This window comes from Littorina saxatilis, linkage group LG4, assembly GCF_037325665.1.
Source record: "Littorina saxatilis isolate snail1 linkage group LG4, US_GU_Lsax_2.0, whole genome shotgun sequence".
Classification (NCBI taxonomy): Eukaryota; Metazoa; Mollusca; class Gastropoda; order Littorinimorpha; family Littorinidae; genus Littorina; species Littorina saxatilis.
The window spans coordinates 31,912,384-31,936,580 of record NC_090248.1 but is presented as its reverse complement, the minus strand read 5'-3'; the positions used below and the strand labels follow the sequence as shown (position 1 = coordinate 31,936,580).

The 24,197-nt window shown below is 44.5% G+C and overlaps 1 protein-coding gene across 1 annotated transcript in view; it reads left to right on the top strand.

The window, feature by feature from the left end:
* Positions 1-10,949: 10,949 nt before the first annotated feature.
* LOC138964501 (FYVE, RhoGEF and PH domain-containing protein 4-like) overlaps positions 10,950-24,197 on the top strand; it is a 75,869-nt gene continuing 62,621 nt past the window's right edge. Inside the window, exon 1 of the mRNA XM_070336475.1 lies at positions 10,950-11,109. Within this exon, the coding sequence (XP_070192576.1) occupies positions 11,043-11,109 (67 nt within the window). The 5' untranslated portion in view covers positions 10,950-11,042. The remainder of the gene's footprint in view (positions 11,110-24,197) is intronic.

The following is a 24,197-nucleotide window of genomic DNA, read 5'->3' as shown; positions in this document are numbered from 1 at the left end:
GGACACCGTGACACACATTTCTCATCAGTCCGAAGGAGGGCATAAATCATTATTCAAGGGCCCGGGAAGGGATCAAGTTTTCATGTCTCAGCTTTCGTCAGCTGTGGCCTTAGTAATTAAGGCTCTCTGAGTCTGGGGAAAGAACTGACTTGACTTCGAGCTGACATGAGCAAAGTGCATGGATGACGCATCTCTGCTGGGACGAAACGCTTTTTCTTTAGCCTGCTTTGTCTTTAGCCGGTATTCTGCCCGTTCGTTGTCTGTCTCGTTCGCCCTGAGGGCCTCACGATTCCCAAATTAACAAACTCATTTCTGAAGGATAACGTCGCCTCGCTTGCTGCCCGGTGGAGTCAAAAAGCAGCATTTTAGTTTTCGACCAAACCCAAACGTGACTTTCTCCCTATATCTCCTTCAAGGTTTTCGCGGATGTCATGTGAATAAAAGTTTGAATGAAACGTAATTTTTAATTTTCAAATAAGATATGCCACAATCAGCCACTGATAAGGCTCAGCCACTGTATAGCTGGTGTAGTGATGATGTGTTCGTTAATAGCCTTCTGTTCGTATTAAGTAGGAACAACGATCATTTGGATATTATCGTGAAGAACTAAAGCCATGTGAGATGGGGTGGGGCTGGGCGGTGGGGTGTAATAATGTGGGCATGTGAGATGGGGTGGGGCTGGGCGGTGGGGTGTAATAATGTGGGCATGTGCAGGATCATAACTGACAATTCGCTGCTCGTGATCCGTCGCTCAAAACTACCGTAAACTGCTCATGCCAAACTGGACGGTTAATGTATCGCCTCTCTGGGTCCTGGGCCTTGAAGCGATAGTAGCCGTGTTTTCAGCAGTATCAGCCATGTAATTATTACAGTAGCGCAAGCCCTTGCTTGTGTGCACAAACCTTCAGCCAACAAGAGTTGTGTCAAGTTACTTCACACAGCTGCTGTGTCGACAGACCCCCTTCTGGGTAATACCATGCTGACTGTTTCACTCGGTTTGGCATTCATTAACGGTTCCTGCTTGCAACTGTTGCCAATGGGGATCGTACTGTTTCAGATTACTGGGGTATGTATTGTTCCAGATAACAAGTAACCCACAGAGACTGCACAATTTGGAAGGCGAGAAATCAGTTATTGATCTTGTGGAAGGGTAATTGACATATTCCCTGGGTGCTTCAGCCACTTATTGCCCAAATCATGTTTCGCTATGATCATCAGAATCATTTACATCATATTGATTGTCTGCCGTTATACCGGCTTAAGTCAGTCTCATGGCTGCAAATCAAACCGACGCTTTTGTTCACAGTACTGTGTCGATATGCACGTGCACATCACTGCTGGTTGCTGTAATCACAGTTCTGAATGATAAGGCAAGCAGGACGGGCCTGGCATCACACACATCAACCAAAGGAACAGAACTCGAAACTTAAAATCGTTTCTTTGTGGCCAGCGTGGTCGATGTGTTGATTTATGAAAACACGTACGCACTGCAAAAGAATATAAAACAAATAAACAAGAAATGTTAGTTTATGGAACGTTCAATAATAGATAAAATCACAATATGCACAAAACGAGCACTGTACAGCTGTTTTCACGATAAGTTAAAGAGTCTAGTGCTCTGTATGCTCTTCTAACGCGAGAACACCAAAGAGGGTATTGTTTTTGAAAGACCATGTTGAGATCTGGGGTCCGGGTATCTGCTCTCAAAACACGGTCCAAACGAAAGCTATTCATTTCGCTTTCCAAGGCACGTGCCGGGCTGCCAGATGGCCGGGTCCACAATCACTGGCCTCAATCAACGAGTCCCCCCCCCCCCCCCCCCCTCTCGCTACTCTCCTCCTTTCGCCTCTAACCATCATCTTTCGCGGATCCTTTATTCCTCCCCCCCCCCTTTCCCGCCAGGCACACTACCATCCACCCCCCCTCTCAACCCCCGCCCTTCAAGTACTCTTAGTCGCATTCTCTCTTTCTGCCCCCCTCCCCCGATTCTTAACCCCCCGGCCTTCCTAAACGCTCCCCCACCTCTTTTTCGTACAGCCTCATTCCTCTACCTTTCCCTAGTCAGACTGCCCCCCTCCCCCCCTCTGACCTGCCACGCTTTTCCGCTCTTCTCTCACCCCCCCCCCCCCCTCACCCCCGGCCTACCCACCCCGCCATCCTCCTTTTACTCTCATCCCCCCCCCCCCCCCGCCACCTTCACATCACTACCTCACTCCTCTCAGTCACAGAGCTGTGAAGACAACATGGTTCCAGAACAAAGCCTGAGTGATGGTGCCGATGTGTTGGTTTAGGTCTGTGGGGTGAGAGAGCCACCACCGCTACATACAGCGCAACATTTCAAAACTTCAAATGGGGAGGACAAGTTTCACGTGCTTTTAATTTTCACTGTCCTGCAAGTCTAATGGGAGGAAGGTTTACGCTGAGTGTGTGTGTGTCGGGGGGAAGGGTGCGTGTGTGTGTGTCAGTGTGTGTGTGTGTCGGGGGGGGGGGGAGGTGTGTGTGTGAAGTGAGAAAGAGAGAGAGAGAGAGAGAGAGAGAGAGAGAGAGAGAGAGGGAGGGAGAGAGATATAGATTTTAACTGCTTCTGGCCTCTGGGACACGATCCCATTTCAATGACCGTTTGAGTTCGGCGGAACGAGTAGGATTTTTGTGATTGAAGTTAGAGTCCGCAGAGGATAAATGGCAGCCCTTTTAATCAATACAGCTAACATATTCTGACTGTAAAATCGTTTGAGGTTTTCAAAGCTGCTGAAAGGACCGGCTTGGCTAGACAAACGAGGGAAAGTATTGCTCATTTTACTCCAGAGGGTCGTAGGAGAACCAAGTGAAGTATTAAACTCTGCAGAGTTTAGGGGAGGGGGGGGTGCCAACGCAGCCTGGTCCGGCAGTCAATACTGATCTGGCAAGTTGTATACGGTCAGTCTACACCTTCATAGTTGAAACTACACAAGATTCCAACATGAATTCTCCACTAGCGACGAATCAAGTCTCATTACCGAAAGGTTAATCGATTCCATCAACATTTATCTGCCGGTTTTGTAGAGGCTCGCCTTTACCCAGCCGCTGACTCGTCAGTCGGACTTTCCCGGCCCGTGGGGGAAAACACTGGCACCCAACAGCAGGCAAGCAGTCCACGCAGGACTGAAACAATTGCCGGCTCAGCTGTCCTGAGGCCGTGACGGCTGCAGTGAACCTCGCAGGGTGCAGAGTTGTTGTGGTTTCTGCTGGTGGTGGCGGCGGTGGGCGAGAAAGTTTAAACTGTTTTTCGGGCCTCGGTCGAGTCTTTCTTCGCGGGGGAGTCTTCAAAAAACTTTGAAAATAAGGTGTGTTGGAAATGCATTGAAATTGGAAGGGACACGGTGGCGTCATTTGAGGCCGAACAGTGACGCACTTTCAAAAGTGACGACTGAATGCGAACAGTCAGTGCTAAGCTCTAACGGCTCCCAGTCAGCAATGGGCGAGTCTGGACAGCATTGCATCAGCGGCATTGTAGTGCCGGCGTTTCGGGGACTGGATCAATAACGGACACATGGAGCCGCTACCATGCCACCCGCTCATCAGCCCTATGTCCACCCATCTTCAGTACGGACATTATCAAGGTTTATCGCTCTTCATTTCGCTAGTGCACAACAGTCTCGTCTCTTCGAAAGAAAAAACAAACGTAGTTCATTTCCTATAATAGTCACAATGTGACCTGACTCACTGTTGGTGTTTTTCGATTCTGATGCGTACTGTTGGACACTGTGTAAAAAAGGAACTGAACTGCGAAAAAAGTTATTCATATTTTTTCAACGTGAACATGCAGTGTTCTGGGTAAAGACTATTAGTGTAACAATGCTCGCTGCAAAACCTTGTCCCGCCAGGAAAGCCAGGAAATTTCTCGCTGCCGAATGAAAGGACCTTTTCATGAATTAACCAGGAAGCACAGTGACAGTTTAAATTATTTTGTCATTTTCGCTTTGGGTTTACTTCGACTGAGTACATTATACATATATATCAATACGGCGTGAAAAGGAAAACCACCAAAACATTTTTTTTTGATGCAACTGATATAATATTATTTCATGAGAAATCACCATGGTTGGTCGCCAACTGATTCTGCAAGCGTTGTGGGCGCGTGCATCGACTTGGATCATGGATACGGCACGATAACGATTCGCATCACTGCTGTGGATTTTGTCAGTATTGCTCTGACTCATGATCAGGAACGGATTTGCGATTCAAGGACTGATTCAGGGCTGCGACAGTTTCTACGTGTCCAAAAGTCATCATGGGTCAAGATTTTTCGGTGGAGGATATACAGAGCATGCTGCCAAACAGGCCAGGGCTGAAGCGTAAGTAATTCAACTTTGAACAAGATGCAAAGCATTTGGTGCGCACAAAGTTGCTTTTGTAAATCCACCGGCATGTTAACGAGGTTAGACTGAAAAAATTTGGTGCGCACAAAGTTGCTTTTGTAAACCCACCGGCATGTTAACGAGGTTAGACTGAAAAAAATTGGTGCGCACGTTTGTAAATATACAGGCATGTTTGAAAAACATGTCGTGCGCACAAAGTTGCTTTTGTAAACCCACCAGCATGTTTACAAGGTTAAACAAGTTGCAAAACATTGGTGCGTACAAAGTTGCTTTTGTTTACCAACGGCATTTTACGAGGAAATTTGTTTTTCACAATGACAACAAAGCCAGGACCCATGTCATGTAGCGTTGGTGCAGGACCAGTGAATCTGTAGCACAACTGATTAGTTGTCTTAACTTGTTTTGTGTGTGTTTGTCAGTGTGTGTGTTTGCCAGTGTGTGTGTGTGTGTGTTAACTTGTTTTTGTGTGTGTTTGTCAGTGTGTGTGTGTGTGTGTGTGCCGGTGTGTCTTAGCTTGTTTTGTGTGTGCGCGCGCGCGCGTGTGTGTGTGTTTGTGCGTGTGTGTGTGTGTGTTTCTGTGTGTGTGTGTGTGGGTGTGTATGTGCGTGTGTGTGTGTGTGTGTGTGTGTGTGTGTTTCTGTTTTTGTCTTACGATCTACATGATATGTCAGTACGTATCAGTGTCTCCACGTCTGTCTGTCTTGTTTGGTTTTCTGTCTCTTTCTTATGTCTGCTTATAATTATGATGATTTTTGTCCAAGGGCAGATTGCGTTCAATCGTGAACTAATTAAAGCTCAGTTAAAGTAAATCTCTCTCTCTCTCTCTCTCTCTCTCTCTCTCTCTCTGTCTCAAAGTCTCTCTCTCTCTCTCTCTCTCTCTCTCTCTCTCTCTCTCTCTCTCTCTCTCTCTCTCTGTAGGCTTAAACGCATGACCTCAGTCTCAACTTGATTTGCCCATGGCCGCATCCCGAGTTTGCGTTAATTAATTGATCTAGAGGGCCTCGTTAACTGCATGCATAATGCCGAGTTTCACAACAACTGCCATTTGAGTAGTAATGCCCTTGCCTTGGCTTGTACCACAGTCTTTTCAAAGCAGTCAAAGACGCGGTTGTTTCATCTATAGATATAGAACGGCTTCAACGGACGCGCATTACATTTTGTTATGTTAGCTTTGAATTAGAACTTCAAGGGGATGTGCGGCTGGTTAGAAGGCAGGGATGAGTAGGGGATGGGGGATTGGGGGCAGGGGGAGGGGGTGGGGGTGGGGGTGGGGTGGCGTTATTCACTGACTTGCTCTAAATAATGTATTCATTCAGGGAGGAAAGAGTATCCACGTAAAGTGCTTAAGTTTCGCACTCAGCCAGAAACGCACGATATGTATATGGGTTTATGGTGGTGAGAAAATTGGACATTGAAGCATTACAATAATTATTATGTCTTCACCGTACAATGTTCCCAGGGTCAAGTGACGGATATAATTTCTACAGAAATAATCTGCGGTCAGTTTTGCAACCCGCCAGGAATGTTTACTTTTAAAGGTTTTCGTAACTGTCCATCAGTGATACTGATAATAATCATGTGCTGCCGCTTTGAGAGGAAGTCCAGTTTTTGTCCACGGACAGCAGCATTTGTCAGAAGGACCGGAGTGCCTGCCTGAGCGAACGAAGAAGAAGAAGATGAAGAAGTCAACTGTGGACACTCTTTTTTTCTGCGGAAAAACTGAAACGATGCTTCGGCGGATGATGACAAAGTTCCATTATTCCACGGAAAAACCTTTTTTTCCGCATTTTTGTTTTTCCGGGGAATAACTGCATAAGGTCATCATCCGCCAAGGATAACTCAGCGAAGCACCTCGGTCAGTACTGCACATCTCCCCCAGCCCCGCTTTGTGTTATCAATACATCACGCTGAGTTGCTCACGGTGATTAACATTCTGCAAGCTTCCTTGACGCTGCTCACTTGCAGAAGCGGAACCTCACATACAATCGCAGCTAGACTACACTTTTGGTCGGTCCGTCGCCAAGGAACCGCCTGAACAATTGTCGTAAATCATAAGTGCCTTTTGTGAATATGATTATACGTACGACCAGACAGTCTTAAAATCTTAACGCTGCATTCCCCACTGTAGTGACATTAATCCGTGGACCATTCAGAGCTTCTGAGCTTTAAGAACGAGGAAGACTATACTCTAGATACTACAAGATCAAAGATCTTCCAAGCGTATCCTGGAAAATCTTTGATAAGACCGTTATCCAGCAGAACTATCCGTATGCGAACAAGCTCTTTCGGAGTGTCTTAGACTAGCCACAGCTTACAAGATAAATCTATGTAACGATGGCAGATCCTCTCCTGGCTTATCTGCCCTTGATCTGTGTTTCTTGTCATGGGTTATCTGCCCATGGTCCGCCATCACCTGTGATAAGAGTGAAAGGGAGCGAAGAATGGGTAGTTTGCATTTGTCTTATCTCCTGCATCAGTCGCCGTTGTAATGATCGATGTGCAACAGTTACTCCTTGGACGATTTCTCGGGGTTGAATCAGTCGTGATTGTTTTAGTATGTTTGTGTGTAACGATGATTGTCGTATACTGAGGTTGAAAGTTGTTTTTGTCGACTATGATTTGATGGTTTAAAGGGACAGGTGCATACACTCACAACACAGACAGACAGACGGAGGGACGGACGGACAGACGGACGGACGAACGGACGGACAGACAGCCAGACGGACAGACATACTTCTATCCGTCTCTGAACCCACCCCCCCCCCCCCCCACATATACACACTTTCTCTATCGGCTTTGCTACGTCACTCGCACACCCACACCCATACACGTTTCAAGTTTTAAGACTCCCTTAACCCCTTTGGAGCATGGAGGATAAGTGATCTTGTACAAATAAAAGACAAACAGAATTGACCACAGCTACAACCAGATAACTAAAACACGCACACTTAATTGCGTCCTCCCAGCTATTACAAATATTCCTCACGACTGCGTTGGCGTTACAGACACTGGAAGATCCAATCACCCTTTTGACTTCTGTTTTGTATTCATGTCACCTTCAGTCCAGGTGTTCGATATGCATGCATTACTTCCAGTTTGACGACGGAGATTCAGGTTACTAACGTTCCTGCTTCGTGTAATCGCAAATCTTTTATGATAACTATAGCGGGCAGAAGTGACATCCAAAAGCATCCCCCCTCGGTTCCAGTAGGGCTTACTAAACTGATGGCAAAGTAAAACGGTCATACGTGTAAAAACCGTGAGAGTTACAGGAAAAAAATCCCATTCCCAGATTTCCTGTCACCTTAATTCGCCCGGAGGAACCTGTTGTTTATTCTATATGACATTCACACCCCCCCCCCGCCCCTCCCCCCCGCACCTGTGTCTTCCAGCTTACCTGTTTCCCAATCCGAGTAGAGACCTAGACCTATACTTCTTTACCTGTGTAGTAAGGATTCCTATGTTGAAGCGTTCATGCGGAAGGAAAAATACAGCAAATGCAATAACAATAACAATAAGAACACTTTATTGTCCATTCAAATGAATATATATTAAAATGGAAAATTGTCTTCGGTACATCTATCCTACCTGTCAACGGTAGTAAAATACACAATGTGATAAGAATGATTAGGACATTCAAAAAACAAAACCACCTGAAACGCATGCGTTATTATATCAATAAGCGTACCTATTGCAGCTAAATGTTCATGTAGCATACAGACGGAAATGAACTCAGGTCAGGTCACCCCCCCCCCCCCCCTAGGCTATGTGGTTATGACATGAGATGTCGGTGTTAGTGTAAAGCCTATATCCGCCAATGTTGATCACACACACACGCTCCATCAAATCCTAACAACCCTCGCTGACGGGTTTACGTCAAAGTCTTATCGTTTTAGAATTAGATGCGCACATTCATGTGTCTGTCGAGGACTGGAATATTTCGGGACATCATTTGATAAAGGTTTTAATTGAACTCAGCTTTTGGAATATTCCACTCAAAATGTGGTAGAGTGAATTGAGACTCAGTTCATCAGTAACTGTTGGAACATGTAGTCTTGTGTTTCTTTAGCACCGTGGATCATGAATTCCCGGGATCCAGAATGTTGCGTTAAACATGCAGACGTCTTTAAGTTAAACACGTGATGACCGTTCTGAAGACGCAGGCATAATGGTGCTTTATATGCAATTTCTGGGTTGACCTTGGTCGCTGAATTACCTGGAGTAAAGTGGACAGATATACTTGTGCTCTACCGCCCACCTCTTATCACCTGCAATAGCAACAATAATAACGACAATGTCACCATCTTCGTCATCTAAGACGCTACAACGTCGGCCGGCGTTTCGGAAAACACCCCAAGAACAGGTTAGGCCCACAAGGAGATCGTGGCCGTTCTTACCTGGGTTGATTCCATCGTCACCGTCGTCACAATCCCATGAACGTAAGTGTCCGCGGTAATATCAACAATTATTTGCAGACGAGAAGCGTGATGTAGGTTGATACTCTATTTGCCAAGAAGCATTATTCTGCCGCTATGCCGCCTGCAATTGATTGCTACGTCGCAAAGGGCATAGTTTGGCCCTTCGTATTGGGTCTGAGTACATTATAATGAAATACGTACACGCTATAAGAACCTTCTGGGTGGAAAACATACCACGATGCAGCAGCCTGGACCCTTACGTGCGGTGGAAATTTTCAGCTGAACAAAATGTCGGCTTATGAGTGGTACCGGACACTGTGGTATTCTGTCAACTCCGAATGCTGGTCACAAACTTTTTTTTTCTGAAATAAAATAACTGTCGGCTTCTCAAACCACCAGGACTGAGATTTTTGATGCTCTTATAGGTTTAACATGTTCTGACAGAATATCTCCAAAGGCTTCGGGTTACGGACAGTAAATCCAGTTTGATGACCGTTCTCTTGTACTGCTGTGGACGTCACGTGAGTGGGTAACGGATTGATTGCTGTTCTGACAGGCGCAGTGGCCGAGTGTGTAAGACATCGGCTTCCTATGCGGCAAGTCGTGGGTTCGAATCCCGGCCGCGCCTGGTGGGTTAAGGGTGGCGACATTTCCGATCTTCCAGGTCAATTTATGTGCAGACCTGCTAGTGCCTTATCCCCCTTTGTGTGTACCCGCAGACACAAGACCAAGTGCGCAAAGAAAAGATCCTGTAATCCATGTCAGAGTTCGGTGGGTCAGTTATAGAAACACGAACGTACTCATCATGCTTCCCCCGAAAACGGCGTATGGCTGCCTGAATGGCGGGGCAAAAACGGCTATAGGCCCATTGCAGAAACTCAAGTTAACAACAGCATTTCTACTCGGCGCGCGCGGTATGAGAATCACGGGTCGTAACTCTCTGGAATTGGTCATCCGCCGCCATGTTGGATGCCTTGCACGATCTCTGACAGTGCTTGAGCGTTGGGTGGCGACTCGACAAAAGTGAAAATGACACGTTGTGTGGCCAAAAACTGCAGTCAGCAGGCACACTTTAGGATCCCTAAAGTTGTTTACCATCAGGGTGACAACTGGAAGGAAGTTACTGAGCGGAGAAGACGATTATAACTAGTTATTTTTTGCTGTGTGCAGTGCGCTAATCAACAATTGTCCATCGGTTGTGCCTTTAGAGTGAACACTGTGATAGGATGCTTTGAAAATTATACTTTGCAGTAGTTACCTGAGCTGCATTGTACCTCATTTGCCTGTCTTGAGAGCTTTAGGCCACACAAAAAAATTGTCTGTTTCTGGTAACATGGTTAAAAAAAATAGGGTCGGTAGGTAGGGATTTTTTTTATTTTTTTTTTTTACCCCAAATGTAGACCAATAAAACTAACTTTAAAAATCGCGCAAAGAGACTGGATTCACTATACATAGAGACAAGACACTCAACACATTTACAAATCGTCAGCGGACTTTCGTTTTCACACGTTTTTGTTGTTCATTTTCTCACCCTGTCCTTTACCACCAAAAAAAAATAAATACAAATTTTGAGTTTGGAAAAAAAAGTTTAGGGTCGGCGCCAAAATTTAGGGTCGGTCGGGTGAACGGAAACAGACAATTTTTTTTGTGTGGCCTTATCTTGTGAATTTTGGTGCACTGTCTGCATGGTAATTTGAGACTGATAAAGAATAAATAAATGAATATAATAATGTATTCTTGCTTTACTTTTTATGTTGTGCTGTTGTGTTAAAAAGGCAGATCCCCTTTGGACTCATGCATGCACAGTTTTCTTCATTTTGTCTGCATACACAGTGAAATACGCAAAAAGAACAAGAGTGCAATGAAGAAAACTAACAAAGACGGCATCCAATATGGCGGCGCGAAGAGAGTATGAGCGGAGTTGTGCCCCTTAGGGCTGAAGCTAGCCGATCCATTTGATAACGTCACGCCGAGTAAGAAGAATGAATTGGACCTATACACGTAAAAGCCCACTTGTGCAAAAACATGAGTGAACGTGGGAGTTTCAGACCATGAACGAAGAAGAAGAAGACTGCTGTTCTGTGGTATTATATCGAAAGTGTGTGTAACTTTGTTTCAAGTTTGCATTGTCTCATGAAACCTAACATGTTTTTAATATTGTGTTTCAGTTGACGATGCCCTTGAACAGTTTCTGGCCACAGTCAGCAACAAGGTCAAGGGCAGGCGAGCGGAAGTCAGCAAGCGTGCTAACTATAGCTCTCGACGCATGCGCTGTGGTGCTCCCGCGGTGACCAGAGAGTCGTTCTCTGAGGAGGACAGAACGAGATTCGAACGTGAGTAACTCGATGGAAAACATACGTCTTTGTCTTAATTGTTTCTTTTTCGCTGTTGTTGTTGTTGTTGTTGTTGTTGTTGTTGTTGTTGTTGTTGTTGTTTTGCGTTGAACTTATTTTTCATTTCTCTGCAAGGCAGTGAAAAAGGTAAGTCAGATGGTTCTGTTGCTGTCCTAAACAAGACGCAAGAAACAAAACAAAAACCACCAAGAACACACAACTAAAACACGAGAAGAAAACACCCGACCAATTAAGACTAGTGGATGACGGGCGCAGTGGCGTGGTGGTAAGACGTCGGCCTCCTAATCGGGAGGTCGTGAGTTCGAATCCCGGTCGCTGCCGCCTGGTGGGTTAAGAGTGGAGATTTTTCCGATCTCCCAGGTCAACTTATGTGCAGACCTGCTAGTGACTTTACCCCCTTCGTGTGTACACGCAAGCACAAGACCAAGTGCGCACGGAAAAGATCCTGTAATCCATGTCAGAGTTCGGTGGGTTATAGAAACACGAACATACCCAGCATGCCTCCCCCGAAATCGGCGTATGCTGCCAGAATGGCGGGGTAAAAACGGTCATACACGTAACAATCTACTCGTGCTAAAGACAGGGGTGAACGTGGGAGTCTAAGCCCGTGAACAAAGAAAGAAAGGAAAGACTAATGGATAACCAGACAAAAAAACAAACGTTTTAGCGTAAAGCTCATTTGAGGAAAGCCTAGCTGATGCGTTATATATTGTGATTGGAACTAATATACATAACTCATCGGATACCTGGCTGAACAGTTTGTAATTAGAATTGCCGTAATAAAGCAAAAGGAGGAACTTCAACTTTTATTATATAAAGCACCTGTTTAACTTAATTGCAGTGACTCTGCCCAAGGCTATGCCCCTCCGCCTCCTCCGAAATTGAAAGCATCCGAGAGAATGTAAATAATGTAATGTTTAATTGTCTTTTACAGCACGCGCATTTGTGACATATGGCTTGATTCATTGATGATTGTTGCTACAGTTTCATTACGCAGTCGAGAGTTGTCACGTGAGAAAGTCTAATTCAGACCCTGCGCCAAGCACGCCCAATACGTTTCTGTATCAAATACTGAATTGTGTATTTTGTTCAAGAGAATTTAAAGTTTTTTTTGTTACTTGCGTTTTTTTCCCATGGATCGGTCTGAGCCCCATTCGTTAGGTTGTCTTTTTTTCTGGACATCTATAAACTCCATCCTCAAACCTTCCCGTCTTTGAAAGTATACATGTATATATGTTACAGTAAATTCATCAAACCAGTAAATTTGTAAATTTCCTGGGTGTCAAACTCAGTAAATTTGTAAATTTCCTGAATTTTTCAGTAAATTGGTAAATTTACGAAGTGAATTTACAAATTGACTGGTTTGATGAATTTACTGTAACATATATACTGATGCCAGTAAGGAGCATTGTAATGTACACCAGTGAGGGGCATGCAAAGCTACACCATTCGCTTAGGTACCAGTACCAGGCCTCCTGTTGTTTCTACTCTGTTTTAAGACTTGTCCTGCTGAGTACTGGCATGTCTGGTGTAATTGTTAACATACTTTGAGCACGTGCGGCACGTGCCACGTACGTAAAGAACTAGCTTCACTTTCACCGTCCATCTTGCTGCTTCCTGACAACACAACACAGGAAAAGAAAGTTCCCTGTCTCAAGCCGCACAGCTGGCAGTTTGACGGCAAAAGCCTGAGCAATTAGAGAGGCAGCGTAAACAGAGGCAACAATTCGCCTCGGGGCCAGATGACTCGAGACAATAAACGATGACTGCACATTGAGATGGCAAAGATGTGTGTCTGCAACTAGAATTTAAGACAGTAAACGTGAGCTCAAGATGCTGTCTCTCAGTGCTGCATGCAACTCGCCTATGCGATTTCTGTAAAAGTTCAAAGTACGTGGTTATTTCCTATCCACTTGAAGGTTTTCTTTGTTCTTGTCATGGAAGTACTTCTTTGCTTGTAAGGTATATTTATAGTACTTTGGTGGGTAGGTGCTGCTCACGCAGGTGGATCTGCCGATGCCGTAGCTTGCCAGTGTAGTTATATTTCTGTTATTGGGAGAATTAAACCTAATGCTGAATTTGTCAATATTATTTCCTGAGAAGCTATATTTGTTAGTTTTTAACATGAAGACCTGTGTGGCCGGACCAGCGATTTTTCTTTTTCTTTTCTTTTGCCGATGTCGATCCCAAGTAACTGTTCTTATAACACTGCAGATGGCCAAGGTCGAGACTGACTAACGGATCTATGCAGCCGTGCGTCCAAACTCTCAGGCAGACATCATTGTCGGAGTTATTTACTCAGCACACTGTGACCTAATGACACACCGATAAACATTATCGTGACAATCAAAAAGCACTCATGTGTTTATGTCTTTTTTTTGAGCCGCCGACGCCAACGCGGCCGCCGATGACTGATGATGATGAGGAGATCAGTTATCTCCTTTACCACTCTTTCAACCGGATATATGTATGCTTCTCCAAAAGGTAGACGTGTGTATGTCTGAACGCTTTCACTCGTATCAAATGATTATCCATGACACTGCTAATACTATACCGCCAAATTCCAGATCAACATAAAACGACTATCCGCCATTGCCCACGAATGATGAGCAAGATATGATGTTATCCGGAAGACCCAGGCCATTTCCTCTCGAAACATTGTAGAAATACCGAGAAAGGAATCTGCTTCCTCTCCCCACACGCTCCATGTCAGAAAGCTGTGTTTATTGGATGTCAGGGATGAGAGGCTGTGGCAGTGATTACGTCCCCTTACCGCAATGATGGATAGGGCTGCTCTCCCTCAGTTTTACCTTTTTCGTGCTGATCGCATCGGGAGCAGTTAGGGCCTGGCTTCCCGTTTTCAGGGTTCAGATGTGATGAAGTCTGTGTGAGTATGTAAAGGGGTCGGCAAAACGTCAGGGCACCGAAATGGAAAGCCTACCTGCATGGGGCTAACTGTGAACCAAATCACGTACGACGCTCTTTGAACTCGGGAGCAGGATGATATATTTTACTGGGGGCGGGGGTTAAACAACTTGAGAGAGAGAGAAGAGAGAGAGAGAGAGAGAGAGAGAGAGAGAGAGAGAGAGAGAGAGAGAGAGAGAGAGAGAGAGAGAGAGAGAGAGAGAGAGAGAGAGAGAGAGAGAGAGAGTCCAGGCTTACTGCTGAAATGTGACTTCAAAGTGAGCTTCAAAGTGATTACTGCAAATACAAAGCCATCTCAAGTTTTAAGATCAAGGTTCAGGCCGTTTCTTCGTTGATTTCGAACCATATGTTTGTCACTTTCAGATTTTTACTTTTTCTGTCATAAATCAAAGTTCTTATGCCAGAGAGAGAGAGAGAGAGAGAGAGAGAGAGAGAGAGAGAGAGAGAGAGAGAGAGAGAGAGAGAGAGAGAGAGAGAGAGAGAGAGAGAGAGAGAGAGAGAGAGAGAATAGTAGCGCTAGGTCTTGGTTGGGCTGGGACCGAGACAGGTACCGTGAAGAGCATTATGTACCTGGCCAGGTGTTTTTGATGTCTTAGGAACCGCTTTTTTCAGCTGTCTGTGGGCAGAGGTCTGTTATGCATCATGTGTAATTGACAAACCCCGTGCTAAACCTCGCGCACGTCCAACTGCTCATTACAATTTCACTTACTGGCAATAGAGAGACTGATGAAATACACGCGTATATGAAGGGAAGGGGGCAACAGGCAAACCTGAAGAGGATTTGGTTGACTTAGGAAGTGGCTGGGAATTGTTTTAGGATGGATTCTGTTGCATTACCTTAAAAACCACACACACACAAACGCGAGCGCACGCACTGACGCACGAACCTGCTCGCAGACTCGCACACACACACAGTAAGAAACGAGACTTTTGAATGGTTCAATTTAGACAAGTTTCACTGTATGTCCAAGAAAAACATTCAACAAAATCTAAAAGGACAAGACCTTGGAAAGAAAGACTAATTGCTCAATTCTTAACATTTAACCCCTCAGTGTCAACCCAATGAGTCACTCGGAACAGACCCCCCCCCTCCTTATTTTTGTTGTTGTTGTTAACCATTTCTGCTTCATTCCTTTGAAAATATGGAACAAGAAAATTAATACTGTAAAATAAGTGTTCTTATTTTCCTTTTTGTTTTCTTGTCTTTTTGGGGTCTGTTTTCCTATTTTAAGAAGGGAAACTATAAAATGAAAGAAGACCTGCTCCCTCTCTATGAGTCGCGCCATGGACATAGCACTTGTTTTAGCCGAGGTAGACAGTTTCTTCCACCTAAACCATCAACCCCACGGCTGTCCGGCAATTCACGACCAGAACATCGATCGTCAGCAGGCAGGCTTAAAGGCACAGTCCTTCCAATTCGGCTTTCCATCTCAGATCTGGCTGTGGGATAAGACCGTTCCCTCCACTTGGACATATACCAACAATCAACAGCCTCGTTGCATTCTGTGCAGTGTTGGATGTTTTTTTTATGAATGAATTCCTTAGCGGACACTAGTGTCAACTAGCGAAATGAATTAAAGAAAAAATTCCCACTCTTCGCTGGAAGCAGCCTGGTAGTTGATTTTAAGTGTGTGTCCTATTGAATGTTTAGTCTTATTATATGTCCCGTGCGAAGGCTTTGCAAGATCTGAAATGGTATAAACCGAACTGTTCCAGGGATGGCCATATTATCGTCCGCCCGGTCGCCAGAGGGCGAGTAAAAAATCCGCCGGGCTTGTAGAAACCGCCTGGCAACTCGCCCGGCTGGCCAATGGTAATTCTGGTCAAATGCGACCCTTTTGATTGTACTTTAGAGTTTTAAAGCCATAGAAACACTGCAGATCAACTTTGGTATGTACCAGGCCAGCGACATTTCTGCCGGGCTAGTGACTTTCTTGAAGTTACTCGCCCGGCTGGCGAGTTAAAATTTTGAGATTTGGCCATCCCTGCTGTTCTCACGGGAAGGACTGTGCCTTTAACCACGGCAACATCCAAGCGGGAGATGTGTCTGGTCAGATCATCAGCTCAAAAACAATGACACAGTCAGCCATTCATGCAGTAGCAGAACTGATGAGGCGTCAACTCACGGATCGAACCCGGCATGACCGCGGGTAGCCGAGTTCACCGGAAGTCAGTCTTGGCGGTCCCAGACCACTTCAGTAAAAAGGTCGACAGGTGAAGATATTGATCAATCATCAGCTGCACACACATATTCACCCTGTATGCTGACAAGCAGAACTAAGAGATCAGACTGCTGACCAGAATACACTGGTCCATATTTGTTGAAGACACATAATTATGCTGTCCTTCTGGTGTGTGCGATCGTGTGATGGCTACAGCACGACCGTACAGAAGACTCTTGGCTCACGTTAGTGTGCCATTAAATTGGCGAATTCTGTCCGGTGCGAGTTCGATCATTCATTCATTCATATTCATGTCGCGAGAAAGTCTCACAAAGGAGAATTATTCAAAAACTGAACAATTTGGATGCACCATATTTGTAACGATATCGCTAAGGGCAAGACCTTTCCAGCACCCCTGCATGTTCAACTTCAAAACCTTTCAGCTATTCACATACCAAATCTATTCGAGCAGACGATTTTTAGCCAGTGCAATTATGGACATCAATGATTTTTTGTGCGTATAAGAATGACGTAAGGTGCAAATGAGAGAGAGAGAGAGAGAGAGAGAGAGAGAGAGAGAGAGAGAGAGAGAGAGAGAGAGAGAGCGAGAGAAAGAGAGCGAGAGAGAGAGAGACTGAGAGAGAGAGACAGAGACTGAGGGAGAGAGAGAGAGAGAGAGAGAGAGAGAGAGAGAGAGAGAGAGAGAGAGAGAGAGAGAGAGAGAGAGTGTGTGTGTGTGTTTCTGCAGGTTTTCTGCAGAAAAGGCAATCGCTCAGGTAACATTCATTGCAGATTCTATACTCAGTCTCTGTTCTGTCTTACACATCGTACAAAATATCCTATTGTCAGTGAAACTTCAATGCCTCTAGCTATTGAAGAAAAACAACTTGAAATGTTTGTTGTTTTAATTGCAATGTTTGGAAAACAGTGTGCGACTAACAGCGATATAAACCCTAGATGGGATTATTAAGGGCACCAGACAAGATGTTATCTCCCTTGGATAATACCCCTTTACTCGTTTGACGGCAGTAGTTCCCCCTAGCAAATAGGACACATTTTAACCCGACTGTGGAGGTCGCACTGATACACATCAACCTGGGTGGGATAAGGTGTTCGTTCAGAACCGAGAAAATACAGACGCCATCCATCATGCTACGTTCACGCAGGCAGGCACGTAGGCACGCACACCCATACACATGGAGTCTGCAACAGTGTCAAAGACTTCTCAAGCTATACTCCTAAGAACCTACCATACAACTGAGCAACACACGAACAAACAACAACAACAACAACAACAACAACAACAACAACAAAGCAATACTACTAATTACTACTAAGGGTATTTATAGGGCGCAAATCCTAAAATAGTTCTAAGCGCTTTACAATCTTAACTATAATCAAAAAGCAAACAACAAAGCAAACAACAAACAAACAATGAAACTGGGTGCTCGAGTACATACATTAATTCAGTCAACGACCACGAGGTTTGACAATTCAAAACGCTGATGTTCACGTTTGAAGAGCTGAAAACAAGTTTTAATAGCCGACTTTTTATGATAAGGTTTTTTGTTTTGTTTGTTTGCTTAACGCCCAGTCCACCACGAAGGGTGATATCAGGGCGGTGCTGCTTTGACATTTAACGTGCTTCATGTCTCACCCAGTCACATTATTCTGACACCGGACCAACCAGTCCTAGCACTAACCCCATAATGCCAGACCCCAGGCGGAGCAGCCACTAGATTGCCAATTTGAAAGTCTTAGGTATGACCCGGCCGGGGTTCGAACCCACGACCTCCCGCTCACTGGGCGGACGCCTTACCACTAGGCCACCGTGTTGCGGTTTATGATAAGGTCAAACGACAGGATCAAAAAGGGGATTCAGGAAACAGACAAGAGAAAGTCAAATAAACAGTGAAGTGTTAAAAGTTGAGCTCATAAAACAGTTTTAAATGTCTCAGCTCTGCAATAATTGAAGTACACTGTCCACTTTGATGGTGGGGGCCCTTCGGTCCTGCGTACGAACATGTATTGTGTGTGTGTGTGTGTGTGTGTGTGTGTGTGTGTGTGTGTGTGTGTGTGTGTGTGTGTGTGTGTGTGTGTGTGTGTGTGTGTGTGTGTGTGTGTGTGTGTGTTTGTCGCAACTCAGACGGTTTATATGGTCAAAAAGACATCAGTCAGTCGATCATATAAACCTATGATGCTTTCGGGGGAGGGGAGTGGGAGTTGGAGGGGGGGGGGGGGAGTACAGCGACTCAGGTGTTATTGCTCTCGGAAAAATTTCGCAGGCACCAAAAATAAACCTTCATTGACCCTACAGACATTCTGCAAATAGCCGAGAGAGAGAGGGAGGCAGAACGGTTTGTCTTGTTTCCGTACCGGGTATTCGGACGTTCTCCCTGCAACCTAAATAATAACTCGTCCATTGTAATACAAACGGTGGCACGGGGTAAGGGGGTGGGTGGAGAGGGGGGGGGAGGAGGCTAAGGCTAAGCGGTACTCTGGTGTCGTTTTTGTGGTCTGCCCAACCCCCTACCGTAAACCCCTCCGGCTTTTCAGTGGAAATTTTAAATCTCAGAAGAATTTTTCGTCTCCTCGTAATGCTTTGTTATATTTCAGTATATGTGTTATGGGGTGGGTGAATGGTCCGTCCGTCAACTTTATGTGCAGACCCAGAGACGGTATCCATCTACCACCCCCGTGTCACCACAGTGGCACGTAACAGACCTCGGTCATTCTGCCATAAGTGCAGATGGCGGATACCACCTAAAAACGCATACACTTGTGTAAAGTCGGGTTAAAACCCGGGAACATGCCCCTAATGGCTTTACCGTGAAGGCGTAAAACTTGAATTTCTCTCCCCGGGTGAGTGAAGGGTTGAGGACAAGAGTGCGAGGTTTTGCTATACTTGCTATATTTCGTACTGCTACTTTATTTTCTTGCACAGTGTTGCCATACTTTCTCGTTGTAACTGTAAAACTCGTCCCGCTGATACACCTTTTGGTTGTACCCAGAACATTAACATCTGCGCACGTCTTTGATTGTTTGAAGTATTGAAAACAAAGATATCTTTACAATTAAACATGTGTGCACATTGTATATATGCGCGCGCGCGTGTGTGTGTGTGTGTGTGTGTATGTGTGTTTGTGTGTGTATGTGTGTGTGTGAGAGAGAGAGAGAGAGAGAGAGAGAGAGAGAGAGAGAGAGAGAGAGAGAGAGAGAGAGAGAGAGAGAGAGAGAGAGAGAGAGAGAGAGAGAGAGAGAGAGAGGCGCAGGCAGGCAGGCAGGCAGACAGACCAACAGACCGACCGACAGACAGACAGAAAGAGTTCAGCGTTGTACACGTAGTCTTACAAGGTCATTTATGATGACAAAACTGACGTTATGAAAAGATGTTTGACCGGTTAGGAATGAGGTATAAGAAAAGAAGATGAACTCCTATATTGTAAAGACAAACAAGTCGCGTAAGGCGAAATAACAACATTTAGTCAAGCTGTCGAACTCACAGAATGAAACTGAACGCACTGCTTTTTTCACCAAGACCGCATACTCGTAGTTTCATCAGTCCACCGCTCGTGGCAAAGGCAGTGAAATCGACTAGCCAGAATAGTGCGGTAATGGTCGCGCTGAGCAGGATAACACGCTTTTCTGTATCTCTTTTCTTTTTAGCTTACTGAGTTTGTTTTTAATCCAAACATATCATATCTATATCTTTTTGGAATCAGGGACCGACAAGGAATAAGATAAAATTGTTTTTAAATCGATTTCGGAAAATTAATTTTAATCATAATTTTTATATTTTTAATTTTCAGAGCTTGTTTGTAATCCAAATATAACATATGTATTTGTTTTTGGAATCAGAAAATGACGAAGAATAAGAAGAAATTGTTTTTGGATCGTTTAATAAAAAAATAATTTTAATTACAAGTTTCCGATTTTTAATGACCAAACTCATTCATTAGTTTTTAAGCCACCAAGCTGAAATGCAATACCAAAGTCTGGCCTTCGTCGAAGATTGCTTTGCCAAAATTTCAATCAATTTGATTGAAAAATGAGGGTGTGACAGTGCCGCCTCAACTTTTACAAAAAGCCGGATATGACGTCATCAAAGACATTTATTGAAAAAAAAACGTCCGGGGATATCATTCCCAGGAACTCTCATGTCAAATTTCATAAAGATCGGTCCAGTAGTATGAATCGCTCTACACACACACAGACACACACACACACACACACACATACACCACGACCCTCGTCTCGATTCCCCCTCTATGTTAAAACATTTAGTCAAAACTTGACTAAATGTAAAAAGTGAGGCAGGTGAAAGGATTCGAGACAAGGGGCATGAGGGAAGGCGGGGGGCAAGAGTCGGGAGAAAGACGACACACTTAGTGCGGATAGCAGCGACAGTCCACAGTGCAGAAGCGATGTAGGGAACGGAGTGAGCGTGCCAAACAAAGACAAAAACAAAACAAAACAATAGTCGCAGGTCTGGCTGGCTTTTTCAGGCAGTGCGTGCACAACAAGGATGAAGAAGAGGACATAAAAGTTACACAAGGTCTGGTAATCCCTCTCCACGTAAATCTCAGCGAAAAAGAGCATTAAAGAAATATATATGACTGAAAGAGTGACGGCTTCTTAGGCAGTGTAAGCAACAACAAGGATGATGAAGACTACTACAACAAGTTAGTTTTTACGACCTCGTAGGACCAATGACCATGATGGAGAGAACATAAAAGTTGCATTAAGTCTAGTAATCCGTCTACGTAAATCTTAGCGAAAAAGCGCATTGAAGATATAGGACTGAAACAGTGACGGTGTCTTAGGCAGTGCATGCACTACAAGAATGACGTAGAGAACATTAAATTTACATTAGGCCTGGTAATGCCTCCACGTACGAGATCCCTGGTCAATCTCGGCGAAATAGAGCATATATATAGGACTAAAATATTGACGGCAAATTAGGCAGTGTATGCAAGAAGGATGATGGAGAGAACACGAAAGTTACAACAGGTAATGTAAGCTTAATGATTCCCGCTAGCTCATACGCCTCGAGCACCATGTTCATAGCGCACTCTTGTCACGCTCGACACATACATACGTACACTTATCTTCCAGTCGCTCGCTGCGTTTAGTGTTACACCTGTGTAGTATAGACATGATACAGTGGAACCCCCAATTTAAGACTTCCTCCCTTTTAAGACCCTTATATTTTCTCCGACTTTCTGTTTTCTTTTTTTCCTTTTTTTTTTTAACACTTTCTGTTCTTAACCTCTGTAATATTACTCCCATTTGTGACCCTCCACCACGAAATGAGTCGCATGTCACCTCACGCGGTTCTGCGCTAGGCATAAATATAAGTCCGGGGGGTGTCTAGTAACAGTGTGAGGGTCACCATAGTCCCAGGCTTATAAGTCGAAAAGTGTTCACTCTTTTCTAAAACGGTTTTCACCACTGGATAGAGAATAAAAAACTCTTTAAGAAAATGTAAAAATATGAAAATCATGAAAAGGTGACATGCGACTCATTCCGTGGTGAAGGGTCACATTTTAAGATTTTCTCAGATTTGTTGAAGTCTTAAAAAGGGGGTTCCACTGTAGTAGGCATTATAATACGCATCTATTCGGCCACAAGAAGATGCGTGGTCACTTGTGATTTGAAACGCTGGACGGCGTAACATGAGACGACTCGTGGTCACGCTGTAAGCAGAGCCGCAGTAGTGGTCAGATGAAAGACAGGATAGACACTAAACATGAGTAAATGGACACAACATGACACTGTATGTAAATGAATTAGAGTGGAACCCCTCTTTTTGAAGACACACACCTCACCCCTGTTTAAAGACACCCCTCCCCCCAACATGAGTAAATGGACACGACATGACACTGTGTGTAAATGATTTACAGTGGAACCCCCCTTTTTAAGACACTCACCTCATCCCTGTTTAAAAACACCCCTCCCCCCAACATGAGTAAATGGACACGACATGACACTGTATGTAAAGGATTTACAGTGGAACCCCCCTTTTTAAGACACACACCTCACCCCTGTCTTAAGACCCCCCCCCCCCCCCCCCCGGCCCCCTTTTCGTATTCCTTCTTCTGCGTTCGTTGGCTGCCACTCCAATGTACACTTGTTGGCTTTTACGTGAATGTCCGTTTTTTCCCGCCATGTTGACAGTCATATTCCGATTCCGATATTTCTGTGTTTCCATCGAACTCTGACAACACCACTTTTAAGACCCTAGTTTTTCAAATTATTTGTAAAGTAACCGTCATTTTAAAATTCCCTCTCTTTTAAGACTTGATTTGTTCAGATATTTGTGATACAAAAACAGAGAGATTGCTTACGTTCCAAAATTCAGAATAAAAAACCAAGAATTGTAGTGGGTTTTTTTTGTAACGTTTTGTTTTGTCAAAAATTAAACGTCCCAATAACCTATAATTCTTGTTGGTTTTTATTCGGATATTTGTAGGACTTAAAAGTGGGGTTCCGTTGTAGCAGGTGTGCGAACAGCCGTGGAGTGGACTGGCGCGATGCTGCAGGGTCACTCACACTTACGGTGTCGTGTGGCGCGCGGTCGTCTGTACCGTGTACGTGTGTGTGTGTGAGAGAGAGAGAGAGAGAGAGAGAGAGAGAGTGTGTGTTCCGCTGAGAAACTCTATACCAGAGAGACTGGACTTACTGGAAAGATTCGACTGAGATTTCTTGCTGTGAATTGTTATTGTAAGTTCGTGATAGTTTGTCTAATAGATGCGACGAATTGAGTGAGATGCAGAAACGATAGCGGTCGTCTGTATATACTGCTGTCTGGAAAGACTGTAGGCCCTACTTACTGGAAAGATTTCACTAAGATTTATTGCTGTGAATTGTGCAAACTCGTGTTAGTTTAAAGAGATGCGAAGAATAAAGTGAGATGCAGAAACGATAGCAAATAGCTGTCGTCTGTACCGTACGTTCTACCGCTGTTTGGATCGAAAGACTGGGCTTACTGGAAAGATCCGAGTGAAATTTCTTGCTGTGAATTGTGCAAACTCGTGTTAGTCTCAGAGATGCGACGAAGAGAGTGTGATGCAGAAACGATACAAAACTCCAGGGACTGCCGCTGCGCGCTGGAGTGTCTCTCACGCTTACGTGGTCGTGTGGTGCGAAGTCGTCACCTGTACGGTATATTTTCCTACAGGGCTAATCAGGCAGATAATACACCACAGTAAACGTTTGGTCAGTGAAGTGAGTTCTGTGAAGACTAGACTTACTGGAAAGATGTGCTGAGATTTCTTGCCTGGATTAGTGCTGTATTGATGAATTTCAGATTTAAACTCTTCGGTGGCAGCAGTAGCTACCATAATTCTGTGAATTGTGCAATTGTGTGTTACTTTAAAGGCGGTCCTTACTTAATTGGGACAGAATTAAGTCGACTCTGAAGGCGGTCCTTTTTTAATTGAGACCAAAGTCGACTTTGCGAAGACTTCACGAAGTCTTTTTACCGAAAACTCAGTACTAAAGCTCCGTGCGGCCACTTACTCTCACTTACTTTTACTTACTTTTTACTTACAAAAAACCCCAAAAAAAACCAAAGTATGCGTTTAGAGCGGTTACTTCCTTGTGTTTATTAGATCCTGCCAAGTCCGTTACATGTAGCACAACAGCTGTGCAGTACTTATATATTTTTAGAACGTGCCAGAAGTCAAAGAAAGAAGACACCTTTCATCAATTGTTAGTTTCCATACCCTGCAAAAAAGTTCACTTGATTTATTCCCTATGATGAGGCTCACACATCGGTCATTCTAGTGCTGTTTGTTACATTAGTAGGCAACACGTAACATTGATGGGGTTGTCAAATATACACAGGCAGCCGAGTTGAATGGTGACCCTTTAGCGGTGTTTACTGAAATGGTTTCAGGATGTCTTCGCGTTTGTTCATGCGTCGTCTCTGGTAGAACTGTAAGGTGATATATAGGAAGTGTCGGAGCTTTGTTCCTT